General features: G+C 37.7%; 2 protein-coding genes across 3 annotated transcripts in view; one reads left to right on the top strand and one right to left on the bottom strand.

Annotated features, from left to right (window-relative positions):
* Positions 1-21,240, top strand: part of LOC113912558 — an 84,575-nt gene that overhangs the window by 23,081 nt on the left and 40,254 nt on the right. The gene's annotated exons all lie outside the window — the stretch shown is intronic.
* Positions 14,170-14,599, bottom strand: LOC118356252 (40S ribosomal protein S24-like). Its single transcript, XM_035723905.1, has one exon. It carries the CDS (start codon positions 14,560-14,562, stop codon positions 14,170-14,172), a length of 393 nt encoding a protein of 130 aa, XP_035579798.1. The 5' UTR covers positions 14,563-14,599.

Genomic DNA, 21,240 nt, shown 5'->3' with positions numbered 1-21,240 from the left:
GCTAAGCTTCTGTAATAAAGAAACTTAAAAAAAAAAAAATACTGGCTCCAACAAGGTGGAAATTTACTTTTCACATAATATGTATAGCGAGTTAGTCCAGGGAGGCTGGGAGAATCTACACCAGGGATCCAACTTCCTTCTGTCCTGTTGCTCTGCGATCCTCTAGAATTGTTTTGTCCAGTATGGCAGCCACTGCCCAGGCATTCCTACTGAGCTCTTGAAATATGGCTAGTCCAAATTAAGACATGCTGCAAGTATAAAATACATACTAGTTTTCAAAGACTTTGTATGAAAATAAAACCCAACACCTCAAAATGTCTCATTAATAACTTCATAGTGACTCAGTGTTGAAATAAGTTTTCGGATGTATCAAGTTAAAGAAAATATGTTATTAAATTTAATTTCATCCATCCTTTTCACTTTTTTGTTTAGAAAATTTTAAATTATTGGGTGCATGGGTGGCTCAGTCAGTTGAGCATTTGACTCTTGGTCTCAACTAGGATCATGATCTCATGGTCATTAGGTCGAGCCCCACATTGGGCTCTGCACTCAGTGGGGAGTCTGCTGGAGATTCTCTCCCTCTCCTCTGACCCTCCCTCTGCTCATGCACATGCAACCTCTCTCTCTAAAATAAATAAATCTTTAAAAAAAATTTTTAAAAGTATGTTTGTGGCTCACATATTTCTATTGGACAGACCTGTTCTGGAATGTAGGGCATTATCTTCATCTATACAGTAAAAGCTGGCTCATTGTACCATATACATGGTCAGAACAAAAAAACTGGAAAGGAAAATGGTAGAGGGAAAGTCATTTCTTTTTAGGGAGATGATGTGTGATTTGTGCACATAGTTCATTCACACTTCATTGGTGAAAATAAAGTCACATGGCTCCACCAAGCAGCATAGGATACAAGGAAATGTGGAGTGTGGATGGGCAGCTATATGCCATATTGGAAAGAGAAGAGAGAGAATGGATTTTAGGGTAACATATACTAACTTGTGTCTGTCACAAGTATGTTTCTAAAAAGAGGTATTCAAGTTGACTTCACGTAGAAGGGAGTTAGTTGAAAGGTATTCCCTGGGGGAGAGGACAGGGAAAAACAGAGTAGAAAAACATTCAGAAACTTAATGAAAAATAACCGAACTAAGATATTTCAATATCTGGATTGAGAAAACGTAAAACAAGGCAAAAGAGATAAACAGTGACTCAGGTCATAGGGGATTGGCCAAGGGAGAAGATGCCCCTATGCTCAAGGCAGTGAACAATACAGGAAGGAAGGAAGGAATGTAGAGTCAGCTTTCTGCTTCATAGCTGGGCCCTCAGAGTTTGGATATGGCTGTGCTTCCAAATGTTTGAGGAGTGATAGGGGAAATCAGTAGTAAACTGATCTCTAAAGAGCCTCAAGATCTCAAGACAGAGAATGATAAGAAAGAGAGAACATAATGGTATATAATAAGTACATGGGTGAATCTCAGATGGAATGTTGAACAATAGAACCCAGACACAGAAGAATATATACTTTATGTTCAGCTTGTATAGCATTTAAAAAGTGGCAAATCTTTAGTTTTTAGTTAATCTATAGTTATAAACATGAAATGCTGATTGCTTTGGGGGAGGGTGATGCATGAGATGGGCTGTGAGGTAGTCTTCCGAGATGCAGGTAATGTTCTATATCTTAATTTGGGTAATATTTCTATGGGTATTTTGCTTCGTAAAGGTGATTACTGATTTGTGGATACTTCTTTGTATTGATATTATACTTCCAATAAAAACTGTATAGAAACCAACAAGCAAACAAGGTAATGAGTTACTAAGACTGATATAGAGCCTGAATTATAGACCAATCGTGAATCATTCCCTTGGGGCTTGAGAGTCTGACCTTACCTAAGCATATTGCTGCTCTCTTAGATACTTGAATAAAATCAAGGTTCTGTTTGCAAGGAAGGAGAAAATAGCTGTTAAGTAGGCAGCAGCTGGTGACCGAAACATGCAGTTAGTTTTAAAATGACTTAGCTCCATATTCATTGACCTGGATGAATATCCACCATAAATTTTGAAATAAGAAAGAGAAGATGCCAAGTAATATTCTCATTCTATTAAAAATGCCTCTCCCTTATCTAGAGAATGGTGGGGCAGAAGGCACCCCAGGCTATCAATATTGGGTCCCCAAGGGGAGATGGGTGGGGAAAATGGGGGGCCAGAGCTTATCAGGGTTTTCTTGTTTCTGCACTGTTCTACTATTAGGAAGCATATGTACTTCTGAATTTTTTGAAGTAGAATTTACCAGGAAGGTTAAAATGAAAAAGGCCAATAACCTAGTAAATTGGAAACTAGGTATTAGGAATGGATGAATTCCATAAAATAGAGTGAGAAAGAGACTGGAGTAGATCTGAAGGCCAGGTGGTAACATTTTCTCTTTTACTCTTGGCGTCTTATTCAGAGAAGCACTGCTTTAGCTCCTTTCCCTCTTTAAGAAGCCACAGAAACAGGCAGGCAAACCATAAGAGACTCTTAACTATAGGAAACAAACTGAGGGTAGTTGGAGGGGAGGTGGGGGGGGGCATGGGGTAACTGGGTGATGGGCATTAAGGAGGGCACTTGCTGTAATGAGCACTGGGTGTTATACGCAACTGATGAATCACTATAAATTCTACCCCTGAAACTAATAATACACTCTATGTTAACTAACTTGAACTTAAATTAAAAATTAAAAAAAAAAAGCCACAGAAACAGACTGAGTGGTTCTTTCTAAGTGCTTTTGTTCCTCAGAACCATTGCTTGAATAAAGTTTGAAAACTGTTAACACAGAGTCTCTTGGGAGGCAGATTCTCAGCAAGATTCAGGTTCTTTCTTCTTTTTTTCTTTCTGGGTCTTGGGTATTAACAACAATGGAGAAGCGGAAAGTGGGAAAAAGTCAGTTTTGTCTGGCAACACCCACCTGCTAGAGGCACTCCTTTCCTGGGAGGAGAGAACTCACCACTATTATGAACAAAATTAGTTTTTCAGCAACTGGGCTCACAGATCTGAGAATCAGGGGCATTCCCATAAAGATTTTCTTTCTTTTTTTGGCAGGGGAGGGGGGAATTATGTGCCATGTTTTCATTATATTAATGGAATCTAATTAATTAATTAATTAATTAATATTTATTTATTTACATTTCAGTGAACATACAGTGCCATATTGGTTTTTGGAGTAGAATTTCAGTGATTCATCACTTACATACAAAACCCAGTGCTCATCACAAGTGCCCTCCCTAATGCCCATCCCCCATTTACCCCCCCCACCCACCTCCCTCCATCACCCCTCAGTTTGTTCTCTATTGTTAAGAGTCTCTTATGGTTTGTTTCCATCTCTCCTTTTTTTCCTTTTCCCCCTTCCCTTATGTTCACCTCTTTTCTTTCTTAAATTCCACATATGAGTGAGATCCTATGGTATTTGTCTTTCTGTGACTGACTTACTTCACTTTGCATCATACACTCTAGCTCCAACCATGTCATTGCAAATGGCAAGATTTCATTCCTTCTGATGGTTGCATAATATTCCCATTGTATGTATATACCATATCTTCTTTTTTTATTTTAATTTTTATAGTTAGGTTAATCACCATATATTACATCATTAGTTTTTGATGTAGTGTTTCATGATTCATTGTTTGTGCATAACACCCAGTGCTCCATGCAGAATGTGCCCTTTTTAATACCCATCACCAGGCTAAGTCATCCCCCTACTCTCCTCCCCTCTAGAACCCTCAGTTTGTTTTTCAGAGTCCATCGTCTCTCATGGTTCGTCTCCCCCTCTGACTTACTCCAATTCGTCCCCTCCTGCTATCTTCTTCTTTTTCTTTTTTCTTAACATATGTTGCATTATTTGTTTCAGAAGTACAGATCTGTGATTCAACAGTCTTGCACAATTCACAGCACTCACCATAGCACATACCCTCCCCAATGTCTATCACCCAGCCACCCCCTCCCTCCCACCCCCCACCACTCCAGCAACCCTCAGTCTGTTTCCTGAGATTAAGAATTCCTCATATCAGTGAGGTCATATGATACATGTCTTTCTCTGATTGACTTATTTCACTCAGCATAACACCCTCCAGTTCCATCCACGTCATTGCAAATGGCAAGATCTCATTCCTTTTGATGGCTGCATAATATTCCATTGTGTACATATACCACAACTTCTTTATCCATTCATCTGTCGATGGACATCTTGGCCCTTTCCACAGTTTGGCTATTGTGGACATTGCTGCTATAAACAAGCACGTACCCCTTTGGATCCCACATTTGTATCTTTGTGGTAAATACCAAGTAGTGCAATTGCTGGATCATATGGTAGCTCTATTTTCAACTGTTTGGGGAACCTCCATACTGTTTTCCAGAGGGGTTGCACCAGCTTGCATTCCCACCAACAGGGTAGGAGGGTTCCCCTTTCTCCGCATCCCCGCCAACATCTGTCATTTCCTGACTTGTTAATTTTAGCCATTCTGACGGGTGTGAGGTGGGATCTCATCGAGGTTTTGATTTGGATTTCCCTGATGCCGAGCGACGTTGAGCACTTTTTCTGTCGGTTGTCTTTTGGTTTTGTGGACTGTTTCTTTTGCTGTGCAAAAGCTTTTTATCTTGATGAAATCCCAATAGTTCATTTTTGCCCTGGCTTCCCTTGCCTTTGGTGATGTTTCTAGGAAGAAGTTGCTGCGGCTGAGATCGAAGAGGTTGCTGCCTGTGTTCTCCTTTAGGATTTTGATGGACTCCTGTCTCACGTTTAGGTCTTTCAACCCTTTGGAGTCTATTTTTGTGTGTGGTGTAAGGAAATGATCCAGTTTCATTCTTCTGCATGTGGCTGTCCAATGTTCCCAACACCATTTGTTGAAGAGACTGTCTTTTTGCCATTGGGCATTCTTTCCTGCTTTCTCAAAGATGAGTTGACCATAGAGTTGAGGGTCCATTTCTGGGCTCTCGATTCTATTCCATTGATCTATGTGTCTGTTTTTGTGCCAGTACCATACTGTCTTGATGATGACAGCTTTGTAATAGAGCTGGAAGTCCGGAATTGTGATGCCGCCAGCTTTGCTTTTCTTTTTCAAGATTCCTCTGGCTATTCGGGGTCTCTTCTGGTTCCATACAAATTTTAGGATTATTTGTTCCATTTCTTTGAAAAAAGTGGATGGTATTTTGATGGGGATTGCATTGAATGTGTAGATTGCTCTAGGTAGCATTGACGTCTTCACAATGTTGGTTCTCCCAATCCATGAGCATGGAACATTTTTCCATTTCTTTGTGTCTTCTTCAATTTCTTTCATGAGTATTTTAGAGTTTTCTGAGTACAGATCCTTTGCCTCATGGTTAGATTTATTCCTAGGTATCTTATGGTTTTGGGTGCAATTGTAAATGGGATCGACTCCTTGATTTGTCTCTCTCCTGTCTTGTTGTTGGTGTATAGGAATGCCACTGATTTCTGTGCATTGATTTTATATCCTGCTACTTGACTGAATTCCTGTATGAGTTCTAGCAGTTTTGGGGTGGAGTCTTTTGGGTTTTCCACATAAAGTATCATATCATCTGCAAAGAGTGAGAGTTTGACTTCCTCTTTGCTGATTTGGATACCTTTGATTTCTTTTTGTTGTCTGATTGCTGTGGCTAGGACTTCTTATACTATGTTGAATAGCAGTGGTGAGAGTGGACATCCCTGCCACGTTGCTGACCTTAGGGGAAAAGTTCTCAGCTTTTGCCCATTGAGAATGATATTCGCTGTAGGTTTTTCATAGATGGCTTTTATGATATTGAGGTAGGTACCCTCTATCCCTATACTCTGAAGAGTTTTGATCAAGAAAGGATGCTGTACTTTGTCAAATGCTTTTTCTGCATCTATTGAGAGGATCATATGATTCTTGTTCTTTCTTTTGTTAATGTATTGTATCACATTGATTGATTTGCGGATGTTGAACCAGCCTTGCAGCCCAGGGATAAATCCCACTTGGTCGTGGTGGATAATCCTTTTAATGTACTGTTGGGTCCTATTGGCTAGTAGTTTCGTGAGAATTTTTGCATCCATATTCATCAAGGATATCGGTCTATAATTCTCCTTTTTGATGGGGTCTTTGTCTGGTTTGGGGGTCAAGGTAATGCTGGCTTCATAAAATGAGTTTGGAAGTTTTCCTTCCATTTCTATTTTTTGGAACAGTTTCAAGAAAATAAGTATCAATTCTTCTTGAAATGTTTGGTAGAATTTCCCTGGGAAGCCATCTGGCCCTGGGCTTTTGTTTTTTGGGAGATTTTTGATAACTGCTTCAATTTCCTTAGTGGTTATAGGTCTGTTCAGGTTTTCTATTTCTTCCTGGTTCAATTTTGGTAGTTGATACATCTCTAGGAATGCATCCATTTCTTCCAGGTTATCTAATTTGCTGGCATACAGTTGCTCATACTATGTTCTTGTAATTGTTTGTATTTCTTTGGTGTTCGTTGTGATCTCTCCTCTTTCATTCATGATTTTGTGGATTTGGGTCATTTCTCTTTTCTTTTTGATTAAGTCTGGCCAGGGGTTTATCAATCTTGTTAATTCTTTCAAAGAACCAGCTCCTAGTTTCATTGATCTGTTCTATTGTTCTTTTGGTTTCTAGTTCATTGATTTCTGCTCTGATCTTTATTATTTCTCTTCTCCTGCTGGGTTTAGGCTTTATTTGCTTTTCTTTCTTCAGCTCCTTTAGGTGTAGGGTTAGGTTGTATAAGTATTTGAGACCTTTCTTGTTTCTTGAGAAAGGCTTGTATTGCTATATACTTTCCTCTCAGGACTGCCTTTGCTGTATCCCAAAGATTTTGAACAGTTGCGTTTTCATTGGTTTCCATGAATTTTTTAAATTCTTCTTTAATTTCCTGGTTGACCCATTCATTTTTTAGTAGGATGCTCTTCAGCCTCCATGGATTTGAGTTCTTTCCGACTTTCCTCTTGTGATTGAGTTCTAGTTTCAAAGCATTGTGGTCTGAAAATATGCAGGGAATAATCCCAAACTTTTGGTACCAGTTGAGACCTGATTTGTGACCTAGGATGTGATCAATTCTGGAGAATGTTCCATGGGCACTAGAGAAGAATGTGTATTCCGTTGCTTTGGGATGGAATGTTCTGAATATGTCTGTGAAGTCCATTTGGTCCAGTGTTTCATTTAAAGCCTTTATTTCCTTGTTGATCTTTTGCTTAGATCATCTCCCCATTTCAGTCAGGGGGGTGTTAAAATCCCCCACTATTATTGTATTGTTGTTAATGTGTTTCTTTGCTTTTGTTATTAATTGCCTTATATAATTGGCTGCTCCCATGTTAGGGGCATAGAACTTAGAATTGTTAGATCTTCTTGTTGGATCGACTCTTTAAGTAGGATATAGTGTCCTTCCTCATCTCTTATTACAGTCTTTGGTTTAAAATCTAATTGGACTGATAGAAGGATTGCCACCCCAGCTTTCTTTTGGTGTCCATTAGCATGGTAAATGGTTTTCCACCCCCTCACTTTCAATCTGGGGGTGTCTTTGGGTCTAAAATGAGCCTCTTGCAGAGAGCATTTTGATGGGTCTTGTTTTTTAATCCAATCTGATAGCTTGTGTGTTTTGATTGGGGCATTGAGCCCATTTACATTCAGGGTAACTATTGAAAGGTATGAATTTAGTGCCATTGTATTGCCTGTAAGGTGACTGTTACTGTGTATTGTCTGTGTTCCTTTCTGATCTACGCTGCTTTTAGGCTCTCTCTTTGCTTAGAGGACCCCTTTCAATATTTCTTGGAGGGCTGGTTTCGTGTTTGCAAAATCCTTTAGTTTTTGTTTGTCCTGGAAGCTTTTTATCTCTCCTTCTATTTTCAATGACAGCCTAGCTGGATATAGTATTCTTGGCTGCATATTTTTCTCGTTTAGTGCTCTGAAGATATCTTGCCAGTCCTTTCTGGCCTGCCAGGTCTCTGTGGATAGGTCTGTTGCCAATCTAATATTTCTACCATTGTAGGTTACATATCTACCATTGTAGGTTACATATCTCTTCTCCCAAGCTGCTTTCAGGATTTTCTCTTTGTCTCTGAGACTCGTAAGTTTTACTATTAGATGTCGGGGTGTTGACCTACTATTATTGATTTTGAGCGGGGTTCTCTGTGCCTCCTGTTTCCTTCCTCACATTAGGGAAGTTCTCTGCTATTGTTTGCTCCAACATAACTTCTGCCCCTCTCTCTCTTTCTTCTTCTGGGATCCCAATTATTCTAATGTTGTTTCGTCTTATCGTATCACTTATCTCTCGAATTCTGCCCTCGTGATCCTGTAGTTGTTTATCCCTCTTTTTCTCAGCCTCTTTATTTTCCATCATTTGGTCTTCTATATCACTGATTCTCTCTTCTGCCTCATTTATCCTAGCATTTAGTGCCCCCATTTTTGATTGCACCTCATCAATAGCCTTTTTGATTTTGACTTGGTTAGATTTGAGTTCTTTTAATTCTCCAGAAAGCGTTTCTCTAATAACTTCCATGCTTTTCTCAAACCCAGCTAATATCTTTAAAGTCATGGTTCTGAACTCTAGGTCTGACATCGTACTAATGTCCGTATTGAGTAGGTCCCTGGCTGATGGTACTACCTCTTGTTCTTTTTGCTGAGGTGATTTTTTTCGTCTTGTCATTTTGTCCAGAGGAGAATAGATGAATGAGAGAACAAAATCCTAACAGGGTAACAATGTCCCCAGCAAATATACTGTATAGAAATCAGAAAAGACCTGAAACCCGGGGAAAAGAAAGGGAAAGAAAGAAAAAAGAAAGAGAAAAAAAAAAGATAAAAACAAAAACAGAACAATACAAAAAAAGCAGAATATGATCAAATATGATCAGGCTAGTGCATAGATCAGTGCCACACACTAGATTTTGGGTGTATTTTGGTCTGTTAGAAAAAAGTGCCTCCTAAAATTTTAAAGGAAGAAAGACATATATGTGCAAAATAAGGGTTGATACAATGAAGGGATGGAAGATGACTGTAAAGATGAAAATTATAAAAGATTTTATAAAAGGAATTGATAAGATAAGTTGTTTGAAAAAAGAAAGAAGATTTAAAAAGAAAAAGAAAAAAGGGAGAGAATGTGATCAGGCAGGAGAGTAGAACAAAGCCATACACTAGTGATTTAGGGTATATTTTGTTCTGTTAGAAGAAACTGTATCTCAAAATTTTCAAAAGAGAGGGGCTTATATATATATATGCCAAAAATAAGGGTAACTACTATGAAGGGATAAAATATGACTCTAAAAATGAAAAATAAAAAATGTTTTTTTTTTAAAAAGGGATTGATAAATGTTGGTTGAAAAAGGGAAAAAGAAAAATTAAAAAAAAAACAGTTAAAAAAATTAACTTTGATGAACTAATGAATCATGGTAAAAAAAAGCCATGAATTCTATATGCAGTATTCCCCTAGCGCTGGAGTTCTCCCGTTCTCCTTGATCGGTACACTTGCTCTTGGCTTGCTGGCTGTTTGTGCTGATCTTCTGGGGGAGGGGCCTGTTGCTGTGGTTTCCAAATGTCTTTGCCGAGGCTGAATTGCCCCGCCCTTGTCGGTCCGGGCTAAGCAAGCTGCTCGGGTTTGCTCTCAGGAGCTTTTGTTCCCTGCAAGCTCTCAGTACAGCTTTGGAGGACCAGGGCAAAAATGGTGGCCTCCCAATCTCCGCCCAGAGGAGTTGAGAACTCGGGGCCCCGCTCCTCAGTGTGCCCCCAGAGAAAAGCAGTCACTCTCGTCTCCCTGGTCTCCGGCCGCACTCCGTGCTCACCCGGCCTGTGATCGAGCATTTCTATCTCTGGCACCTGACCCCGTGTGGAGTCTCCAAACCCAGCAGACTCCTGTGGTGCGTTCCCGTGCCGCTGCTCCTGGGGGAGAAAGGGGAGTCTCCCCGGTTCTGCCACTTGTTGGGTCCCTGCTTCCAGTAAGTGGTCACTTCTCTGTTCAGAGAGTTGTTGCTACTCTCCTCTTCGATCTCCTGTTGAGTTTGTAGGTGTTCAGAATGGTTTGATCCCTATTCAGCTGAATTCCTGAGACCAGACGAAATCTAGGTCTCCTACTCCTCTGCCATCTTGCTCCGCCCCCGGAGTGGTTCTTTTTAAATACAGCTTCTTCTTTTTTTTTTTTAAGATTTTTTTATTTGAGAGAGTGAGAGAGAACAAGCAGGGGGAGCAGCAAAGGGAAAGGGAGAAGCAGGCTCCCCAATGAGCAGGGAGCCTGGTGTGGGGCTCAGTCCCAGGACCCTGAGATCATGACCTGAGCCAAAGGCAGACACTTAACTGACTGAGCCCTCCAGGCGCCCCAGTATACCACATCTTCTTTAACCATTCACCAGTTGATGGACGTTTGGGCTCCCTCCATAGTTTGGCTATTGTTGATAATGCTATAAACCTCAGGGTGCATGGACGCCTTCAAGTCTGTATTTTACACAGAGATTTTCCATCAGTTATTTGGGTGTCTGTCATTATAACTGCTTCTCTAATAAATGCTCATTCACATTTACACAACAGTGTCAAATTCACCTTCAGGAGTTTTCCTCATTTATTGAGGTTGCCTTAAATTTTTCTCAGGGTATGAAACCAGTAGCAGTAAAAAAAAAAAAAAAAGGTAAACTGTTGTATCATTTATTTGATACGAGAATTACTCATTTTTGCATTCCTTCTTCACTCTGAGTTTTATGGTAGGCAATGCATAAAAGTTATGCAAATACACTTAAGACTTCATTGTCAAAATGGTACGCATTTTTCTTAAAGAAATGCTTCCAAGAGTATTGCTTTCATATTCCTCAAATTAGAGGTAAGTCCTTTTTCAAGTGGCTAGGCAACACTGGTATGAACCCAATTAGTTTACTATTTAACCCTGAGGATCAAAATAGATTCTATATTTTTTTATTGTTACAAAACTAGCCACAAGAAGAAAAACAACACAATAATGGCACTAGTAAAATTTAGTAGACGGAGGAGAGACTCAGAGCAAATGAAAAATAAGGCATTCCTTTACCTTTCAGTGTGGGAGCTAATGGACACTGTTTAAAAGTCAGTAAATCAAGAAATAGCATTATAAATATACTATTAGAAATAACAGTGTTAAATCATCAGATGAATTAAAAAGAGCAAATGGTTAAAAATATTTATCATAGGGGCGCCTGGGCGGCTCAGTCATTAAGCATTTGCCTTTGGCTCAGGTCATGATCCCAGAGTCCTGGGATCCAGCCCTGTATCGGGCTCCCTGCTCAGCGGGAAGCCTGCTTCTCCTCCCACTCCCCCACTTGTGTTCCCTCTCTCGCTGTGTCTTTCTCTGTCAAATAAATAAATAAATAAATAAATAAATAAATAAATAAATAAATCTTTTAAAAAATATTTATCATAGAAATAGGCATTGAGGTGCCTGGGTGGCTCAGTCCGTTAAGCCTCTGCCTTCGGCTCAGGTCATGATCTCAGGGTCTTGGTTTGGAGGCCCCCTGGTTGGGCTCTCTACACAATGGAACGTCTGCTTCTCTCTCTTCCTCGTCCTGCTCCGTGCGCTTTCTCTCTCTCTCGCAAATAAATAAATAAATAAATAAAATCTAAAAAAAAAAAAGAAATGGGCATTGATGAAATGGGGAATGACAGAAATTAGCTTTTTCCTTTTTTTTCTTTTTTGTTGTTTTTTTCTCCCCCAATGTACAGTCATCCTGGTGAAAAGATATGTCCCTTGGGGGAAAAGCCCGGAGAAAGAGTAACAGTATAAAATTAACAGTGTGGTGGCGTCTTCCTCATAAGGATGCCAACACTCCTTCTTTCAAGGGGTTCTGGATTCAAGTCTGGAATTTATTAGGAAGCCATTACTCTGTTTTTATGATTCAGGTTAGACTTTTGTTTACTTGACCTACAATTCTTCCACTGATACAGATCAAGTCAGAGTTTAGTAGGCTCCCCAACTATTTCACTTCTAGAAATACCGTAATCAACCATCTGGTTGCCATAGGTCTCTGTGAATGAATCAGATTATTCTGGTTCTGCTTTGACTCTCCTGTGCATTATGGTATTCATGTCCACCTTGCCTTTGGCAGCTGAGTGCACCACTTGGCTCCTGCCACTCTGGGATCCAATTATCCCCACTGCATTTAGGTTTCATAATTCAATGGCAGCTGTTCTCACTGTAACTTCTTTCTCCCCCTAGTTTTATTGAGATGTAACTGACATCTAACATTGTGTAAGTTTAAGGTATACAATGTAATGATCTGATATATGTATATGTATACATGTGACATGATTACCACAATAAGGTCGGTTAACACATCTATTACCTCACAGTTACAGTAATTTTTTTGGTAGTGACATTTAAAATCTATTCTCTTAGCAATTTTCAAAATTTAGAATACAGTATTATTAACCATAGTTCTATTACATTACATCCCCAGAATTTTTTCACTTTATAATTGGAAGTTTGTATGCTTTGACCACCTTCACTCATTTCATCTACCCTTGCCACCCTCTTCTCCCACCGTCAGTCCCTGGAGGCCAGTCTGTTTTTTCCCCGTATAAATGAGATCATACAGTATTTGTCTTTCTCTGTCTGACTTAATGACTTAGCATAATGCCTGCAAGGTCCATCCATATTGTCACAAATGACAGGATTTTCTACTCCTTTATGGCTGAAAAATATTCCATTATATATAATACATATTTTCTATATAAACATTACATATATATAAATATTCCATTATATATTATATATATAAACATTCCATTATATATAATATATGTGTAATATATATACGTGTGAATATATATACACATACATATGCATATATATATATACACACATACATACATACATTTTCTATATCTATTCATCCATTAAAGCACACTTCGGTTGGCTCTTGTAAATAACACTGCAATGAACATGGGATCCAAATATCTCTGAGATTATTTCATTTTCTTCAGATATATACCAAGAAGCCACTATAATTCTGACCTAGAGAGAACAGTAATCACAGAGCTCTTCAGGGATACTGGGGCTCTGTTCACAAATTTATTTCTCACAGTTGGGGGGCAAGATATGTCTTCTGGATCCTCCCAGAATGAATATGTTTTAAGTGATAGAACCATTTTAACTTTGGATTTCTAAGCCTTTGGATTTATTCCACTGTCGTATACCAAGACAGTTCTGGCATTTCCATTTCATTTAGAGTAGACCACATTTCAGTTCATGTTTCAGTAAACCAACCAACCAAACTGTTAGAGTCCTTTCTAAGAAGACTCATCAGAATTTAGGGGTTTCCATATCCCAAACTTCATCAAGATTATCCCATATGTCCCCATTCCAATTTTCAGGATTTCATTTCTTCCCTATCAATGTCCTCACCTTACCAGCAGACACTGTGAAAGTTGGGGAATTCAATTTGTGTTGTAATTCAGCTACTCAAAGGATGAAATGCTGGGTTTGATTTTCAGCAACCTGAGCTCTGCAGTGACAGGAGATAGGGGACTCTTTCAGGGCAGAGACTTTCTGGTCATATGGGTGGCCCTTGAGCTGGGAATTCAAATCCCTAACCTCATCAGTTCCTTTCCACATTTTGACCAGTGCATTTTGTATATTTGTGACCTTTTCAAAAATTAGTCATCCATATTTCAACTATCATTATAATTGTTAGTTTGACAAAAAATGTTGTAAGGTGTCAAATACATGGTCATCCAGAACCTTACCTCTTGTCAGTATTTGATCAGAAGTATCCAACGTGGATATTTTGTGTATCTCCATTGCAACATCATGCCTTGGACTATCAGTGATCTCTTTACTACTAGACATGGTCATTAGTGACTTGAAATCTAATCAGATTAGAGAACCAATTTCAGAAGCCCAGAACAAATTCTGGAAACTATTCAGAAACAGACCCAGTAGAATATATATATAGTGATCTTATTTCCTTAGATATATATCCAAAAGCCAATGTAATTTATATACATATAGAGAGGGAGAGAGACACAGAGATATAAGAAACAGAGTAAACTTATGAGTGTAGCCAAAGATCACCTCTATCCTGACTTTTATCATCACAGATAATTTTTGCATGTTTTTTTATTAACATTCTTAGTTTATTGATCCTCTCATGAAAAATCTGCACAACCACCACAGATAAAGCCACTGCAGCATCTTTACTCCTTCTGTTGTCCAGTCTCCAGCTCACTTTTTGCCAGCACCAACGTTGGCTTTTGCAGTCCCCCTGACTTTCTTCATTCTGTTCTTGCATTCCTTTCGCTGTTTTCTTGATGTCTTTTTCTTCTTATACAGGCCATGTCTTGCAAGTCTGTGTTTGGGTTCATTTTTCTTTGCATAATCCAAGGAATCATAAATCATGCCAAAGCCGGTTGTCTTGCCACCACCAAAATGGGTTCTGAATCCAAACACAAATATGACATCTGGTGTGGTCTTGTACATTTTGGCTAGTTTTTCCCGAATTTCTGTCTTAGGTACCGTTGCCTTTCCAGGGTGAAGAACATCAATGACCATCTGTTTCCGCTGAAGTAGTCGGTTAGTCATGAACTTCCTGGTCCGGATAGTTACTGTGTCGTTCATGATGGCGGCGAGGCTTCAAGCAGCCGGGGAGGAAAAGAGACGCATGTTTTTGAACTCTATCTAAATCAGGGGCGCCTGGGTGGCTCAGTCGTTAAGCGTCTGCCTTCAGCTCAGGTCATGATCCCAGGGTCCTGGGATCAAGCCCCGCATCGGGCTCCCTGCTCGGCGGGAAGCCTGCTTCTCCCTCTCCCACTCCCGCTGCTTGTGTTCCCTCTCCCGCTGTGTCTCTCTCTCTCTCTCTCTGTCAAATAAATAAAATCTTGAAAAAAAAAAAAGAAATCTATCTAAATCATCTACCATGTACTCTTTTTTTAAAAAAAATTTATTTAAATTCAGTTTAACTAACATATAGTGTATTATTAGTTTCAGAGGTAGAATTTAGTGATTCATCAGTTGCACATAACACCCAGTGCTCATTCCATCAAGTGCCCTCCTTAATGCCATCACACATTTACCCCATGACCCCCTCCAACAACCCTCAGTTTGTTCCCTAGGGTTAAGAGTCTATCATGTACTCTTTTGTATATGGCTTTTTCTACCCAATGCGACATTTCTGATAACCATGTTATTGAACATAACAGTTCTTTCATTTTTATTGTTGTTTTAGTTTATCGTTATTTGAATATACCAAAATTTGTTTATCCATTCTGTTAATGGTCAATAAGGTTTTCAATTTGAGATTATTATAAATAATATTGCTGTATGTTTTTTATATACTGTATATATTTCTACATTTATACATATATATTTCTGTACATATATATCTAATAGTAAATTAACAGGGCACAGTGAATGTGAACTTCAAAATTTAATAAAAACTGCTAAACAGATTTCCAGGGTTATACCATTTTATACTACTTCTAGTAGTTAATGAGAGTTCCTACTAATTCACCTTCTTGCTAACACTTTCTCCTGTTTTTTTTTACTCCTAAGTTTTAAAAACTAGCCCTTCTGATATGCAGTATAACATATAGTGTACTGTGGTTTTAATTTGCACTTTCCTCTTTACTAAAGGTATTCAACATTTTCATGTGTCTATTGGCCATTTGGTTAGCTGTACAGTTCCCACACAAATGCCCAAATGCCCTTCTCCATTCTTCTTTTGGGTTGGGTTGTGTTTTTTTTTGGACTTGTGGGAGTTTAAAAAAGATGTATATATTTTCTAAAATCAAGCCCATTGTTACACACATATATTCCTACTTTCCGGCTGTTTTAAAATTCACAATAGTGTATTTTGATGAATAACATTTTTTTTAAGTTTTTATTTAAATTCCAGTTAGTTAATATACAGTGTAATCTTAGTTTCAGGTGTAGAATTTAGCTGTTCAACAGTTTCATACAACACCCAGTGCTCATCATAAGTACACTCCAATAAATAAAAGTTCTTAATTTAAATGCAGCCCCATTTACCCAACTTATCCTATATAAGTTTTATTGGCTCGTTGAAGAAGACTTTCCCTATGTCATTTTATAAATTTGTATTATATTTTCCTTTCACATTTAGATCTACAGCTCACCCGGAATTGAGTTTTTTATGTGTATGCTATGGTATAGGGGTCAAGATTCATTTTGTATATTTGGATATCCAATTTTCCCCACCACCTTTCACTGAACAGGTCATTGTGCTGAGCTATGTGACCTTTTCATAAATTGGCCATCCATATGGCCAATGGATTATAGATGGATACAATGGATACAATGGATTATAGAGTCTCTGCTCTATTCCTCTGGTATATTTGGCTACCCTTGCAGAAAAGCCATGCTGTCTTAATTACTGTAGCTTTATAAAAAATCTTGTTATCCACTAGAATAATTCCTCCTGTGTTTTTTTTCCTTTTTTACATTTTTTCCAATATTATTAGCCCTTTGCATTTCCAAATGAAATTTAGAATTAGCTTATACAGAAGAAACTTGGTAGCATTTTTTATTGGGATCATATTGAATCAATAGATCAATTTGGGAAGAATCGACTTCCTTAACTTTAATCTGTTAATAAGAATTATAAGTCTTAAATCCATTAATCCAAGTTTGTAATTCCTTAATATGTTACATCCTTCCATTTACTTAGGTTCCTAGGTTTTACTAACTTTTCTTTAGTATTTGATGAAATGGTTTTGCACATTTTTCATTTGACTTATTCCTAAAGGTTTGATATATTTGATGCTATTTTGAACTAAATCATTTAAAATTATATTTTTAATTGTTGCAGGTATGAAGGAATATATTTGGGTACCTGATGATTTTGCTAAATTTAAGTTGGTAATAGTTAGTCTGTGTCATTTTGGATTTTCAACTTGCATAATTGTGTCACCTGCAAGTAACGCTTCTATTTTTTATTGTAATCATTACAACTTTTCTTTATTTCATTTGTTTGCTTGCTTATGTATTGCCTTACTGTGCTGGCTAGGCCACATTACAATACTGAATTTAGTAGTAAGAGTAATAAAAGAACCAGATAAAGTTCCCAATCTCACAGGAAAAGCTCTCTTTTACCTTGGAAGTATGGTGTTTACTCTTTTTTTTGGGGGGGTACTCTTCATTAGATTAAGGAAGTTCCCATCTATTACCAGTTTGTAAAAAGCATTGACCTTAGATGTTGAGTTTCATCAAATACATTATTCTGTATTGTTCCTTATGAACATATGCATATTTTTCTTTATTATAATAATGAAATAAATTGAAATCATTACTTCTCAAATGTTAAAACAACTCGTGTCCTTGGAATAAACCCAATTGTTTGTGATGAATTATCATTTTCATTTAACTTGAATTTGATTTACTAATTTTTTTATTTAGGATTTTACATGTAAGTTTATAAGAAATATTGACTATGCAACATGCTTCAATTTTATTTAAATGTCTCCATAATAACACTTTCATGCTTCTTCCCAAAAAGATGCTCTTTGTACAAATGAAAATGTTTACTTGCTATGAACTGAATTCTGTCTCCTCAAAATTCATATATTAAAACGCTAGCTCCCAGTGCAACCATATTTGGAGATAGGATCTTTAGGAGGTAATTAAGGTTAAAAAAAGTCTTAAGAGTGGAGCCCTAATCTGATAGGACTGGTGACCTTTTAAGAAGAGAAAGAGATTCTCTCTCCCCAGGCATGCACCCAAGGAAAGGCCATGTGAGGACATAGTGAAAGGCAGCCACCTACAAACCAGAAAGAGAGCACTAACAATAAATAGAATTTTCTGACACCTTGATCATGGACTTCTGGCCTTCAGAACTGTGAGAAAATTAATATTTCCAGTTTAAATCACCCAGTCTGTGGTATTTGTTATAGCACTGTGAGCAGACTATGACATCACTTACATCCCAAAAAGAGAGACATAAAATCCCACCAGCTGCATATGCATCTCTAAGTATTGTTAATTGCTTTCCCAGCTCATTTACAACCCCACCTGAATATTCTATCACAAAAAGACTAAATTGTAAAGTTAACAACCATGAAAATTCTTTATACCAAGTAATACAGAAAAGAAGGATGATGGAAAAAATATTTAAAATATGCAAATTCATACATAAGAAGCAAGGAAAAAATATGCAAGGCTGCTATAATCTTCATTTCTATTACTGGTTGCAAGCCTTTGTCAATAACTTGTAACTTCATTTTTCTACTTCCAACCCCACAGTTTCTGGGCCCTCAGCCACCAAGTTGGGAATTTTTATTTGACAGAGGAATCTGATGTTTCATTACTGAAGGGCCTGAGTTCCTAATGGTTTTGTCTTTGCTGGGTTGCAGTTTTGTGTTAACTTTTATTTATGGACAGGGAAATAGTAAGAGATGCCCCAGGAAAATCTTCTCGCTCCCATATATTATTCTCTGATGCCATTTTATAATAGAAACCAACTTTTCACATGCATGGTTATCAGAATCAATTTCCCCAACTAGTTTTTGTTGGTTCAGGGACATGAGGACCCTGAAATGGCCAGACAGTAGTTTCTACTTCTTACCCAATGTGTTCTTTATCATGTCTCCTGGTGGAAGCATCCCTTCCTTGGGAAGTGAAACCTTTAAACCAGAGCCAAATGTATAAGAAATAGAAGCAAAAATTCTGGGAGTGGGTTATTAAGTTTAATAATAAGAAGAGCTAATCCTACTACCTCTTTATTTCCAGACCTGTATATTATGGCAATTAGAGAAATGCATCATATATTGCGTGCCGCCTCAAATCATATTGCATATGATAATGTCCCATCTCATAGAATGTTATCTTTTCCTTGCACCAGAGTGAATCTTTAGGAAGCTATCCAATGGCACTCCAGACTAGATGCTTCTCAGTAATAGGCTATATTGTAAGACCAGTGAATTTCATCATTGCTCTTCTCATGCTGCAGATTGCTTTTTCTGACCAGAAGCAATGTTGTGTGGGATTCTTTGATGATGAATAAGGGATTTCTTAGTTTCATAAGAAATATTATAGGCAGTGAGGGCAGTCAGTGGAGACTGGAAGGAGTGACTACTATTTCAAATGCAAGACTTCAAGGAAAATGACAAATCTAAGTAATGTGACACTACCAAAGGATCATAATAATTTTCCAGTAGACAATCCAGACCTAAGATCTGTGATTTACCCAATGAAGAAGTCAAAATAGCTGTTTCAAAGACACTCAGTGAGCTGTAAGAAAACACAGGAAGGCAATTCAATGAAATCCAGAATATGCAAAATAAAAAGTTTAACAAACAGATAGGAACTATAAAACAACCAAACAAATTCTGGAGCTGAAGAATACAATGAATGAAATGAAAAATGCAATAGTGAGGATCAATATCACAATGGAGCAAGTAGAAGAAAGAATCACTGAAGTTGAAGATAGGACCTTTGAAATTATCCGGTCAGAGGGAAAAAAAATGAAAAAGAATGTAAACTATGGGATACCATGAAGGGACACAATCTATGAATTATTGACGTCTCAGAAGAAGAGAGAGGGAAGGGAGCAGCAAGCTTATCTAAAGAAATAATGGCTGAAAACTTTCCAAATGTAGGAACAGATATGGCTATCCCAGTTCTAGAAGTTCACAGGTCCCCAAACAAGCTCTTCTCTGAGACACATTATAATAGAACTGTCAAAAATCTAAATAAAGAGAACATCTAAAAAGCAGTAAGAGAAAAAAAAAAGCAGTAAGAGAAAAAAATCTTGTCAGTTACAAAAAAAAAAAAAAAAAAACCCCTCCACATAAGGCTATCAGTGGATTTCTCAGCAGAAATCTTACAGGCCAAAAGAAAGTGGGATAATATATTCAAAGGACTGAAAGAAACCTTGCCAACCAAGAATACTTCGTCCAGCAAATTTGTCTTTCACAAATGAAGGAGAGAAAAAGATATTCCTAGAGAAACAAAAGCTGAGGGAGTTCATTACCACTAGACTTGCCCTACAAGAAATGCTGAAAGGATTCTTCAAGCAGAAGTGAAAGGATGTTTGGGGCACCTGGGGGGCTCAGTTGGTTAGGCATCTGCCTTCGGCTCAGGTCATGATCCCGGGGTCCTGGGATTGAGCCCTGCATCGGGTCCCTGCTCAGTGGGGAGCCTCCCTCTCCCTCTCCCTCTCCCTCTGCCTGCCGCTCCTCCTGCTTGTGCTCTCTCTCTGTCAAATAAATAAAATCTTCAAAAAAAAGGAAGTGAAAGGATGCTAATTAGTAAAATGAAAACATACAAAAATATACCACACACTGGTAAAGGTAAGTATAAAGTCAAATTCAGAATAATTTAATACTGTAACATGATGGTGTGTTAACCACTTAACTCTAGTAGAAAAGTTAAAAGACAAAAGTATTAAAAATAACTATAGCTACAGTAATTTGTTAATGAATACACAATATAAAAGGGGTAAATTATCATGTCAAAAACATAAAATATGGGGGGGTGGAGTAAAAGAATACAGTTTTTGTGTGTGATTAAAGTTGAGTTATCAGCATAAAATAGACTATGATAAAATGTTTTATATAAGCCTCATGGTAATGACAAAGCAAACACCTACAGTAGATACATAAATGATAAAGAGAGTGGAATCAAAGTATATCACTATGGAAAATCAACAATTCACAGAATCATCAATTCCTTTATAAAGGAAGATAGTGAGTCAACAAATGGAAGAACTACAAAACATCCAGAAAATAATTAAGAAGAAAGCATTAGTAAGTCCTTATCTATCAATAATTACTCTAAATATATTATACTCTCCCATTAAAAAAGCATAAGTGAATGAATAAATTAAAAAAAACAAAGACTCAACTATACGATGCCTACAAAAGACTCATGTCAGCTTTAAGGATACACATAGGCTAAAAGTAAGGGTTTAGAAAAAGATATTCTAAGCAAGTGGAAACAAAAGAGGTCAGGGATAGCTATAGTTTTTCCAGGCAAATAGATTTTAACTCAAAAGCTGTAATAAGAGACAAAGAAGGGGTGCCTGGCTGACTCAGTAGAGCATGTGCCTCTTGATCTTGGGGTCATGAGTTCAAGCCCCATGTTGGGCATAGAGATTACTTAATATATATATTAATTATATTATTATTATATGTATATATAATATACATAATGACTATATGGTCATTATATAATGATAAAGGGGCAATTCATCAAGAAGATATAACAACTGCAAATATATATGTATTTAACATTGGAGCATCTAAATATATTAAGCAAATATATATAAAAGAAGAAATAGAC

The sequence above is a fragment of the Zalophus californianus genome, chromosome 14 (assembly GCF_009762305.2).
Source record: "Zalophus californianus isolate mZalCal1 chromosome 14, mZalCal1.pri.v2, whole genome shotgun sequence".
Taxonomy (NCBI): Eukaryota; Metazoa; Chordata; class Mammalia; order Carnivora; family Otariidae; genus Zalophus; species Zalophus californianus.
The sequence above is the reverse complement of the archived record's forward strand: the minus strand, read 5'-3'. Positions and strand labels throughout refer to the sequence as shown.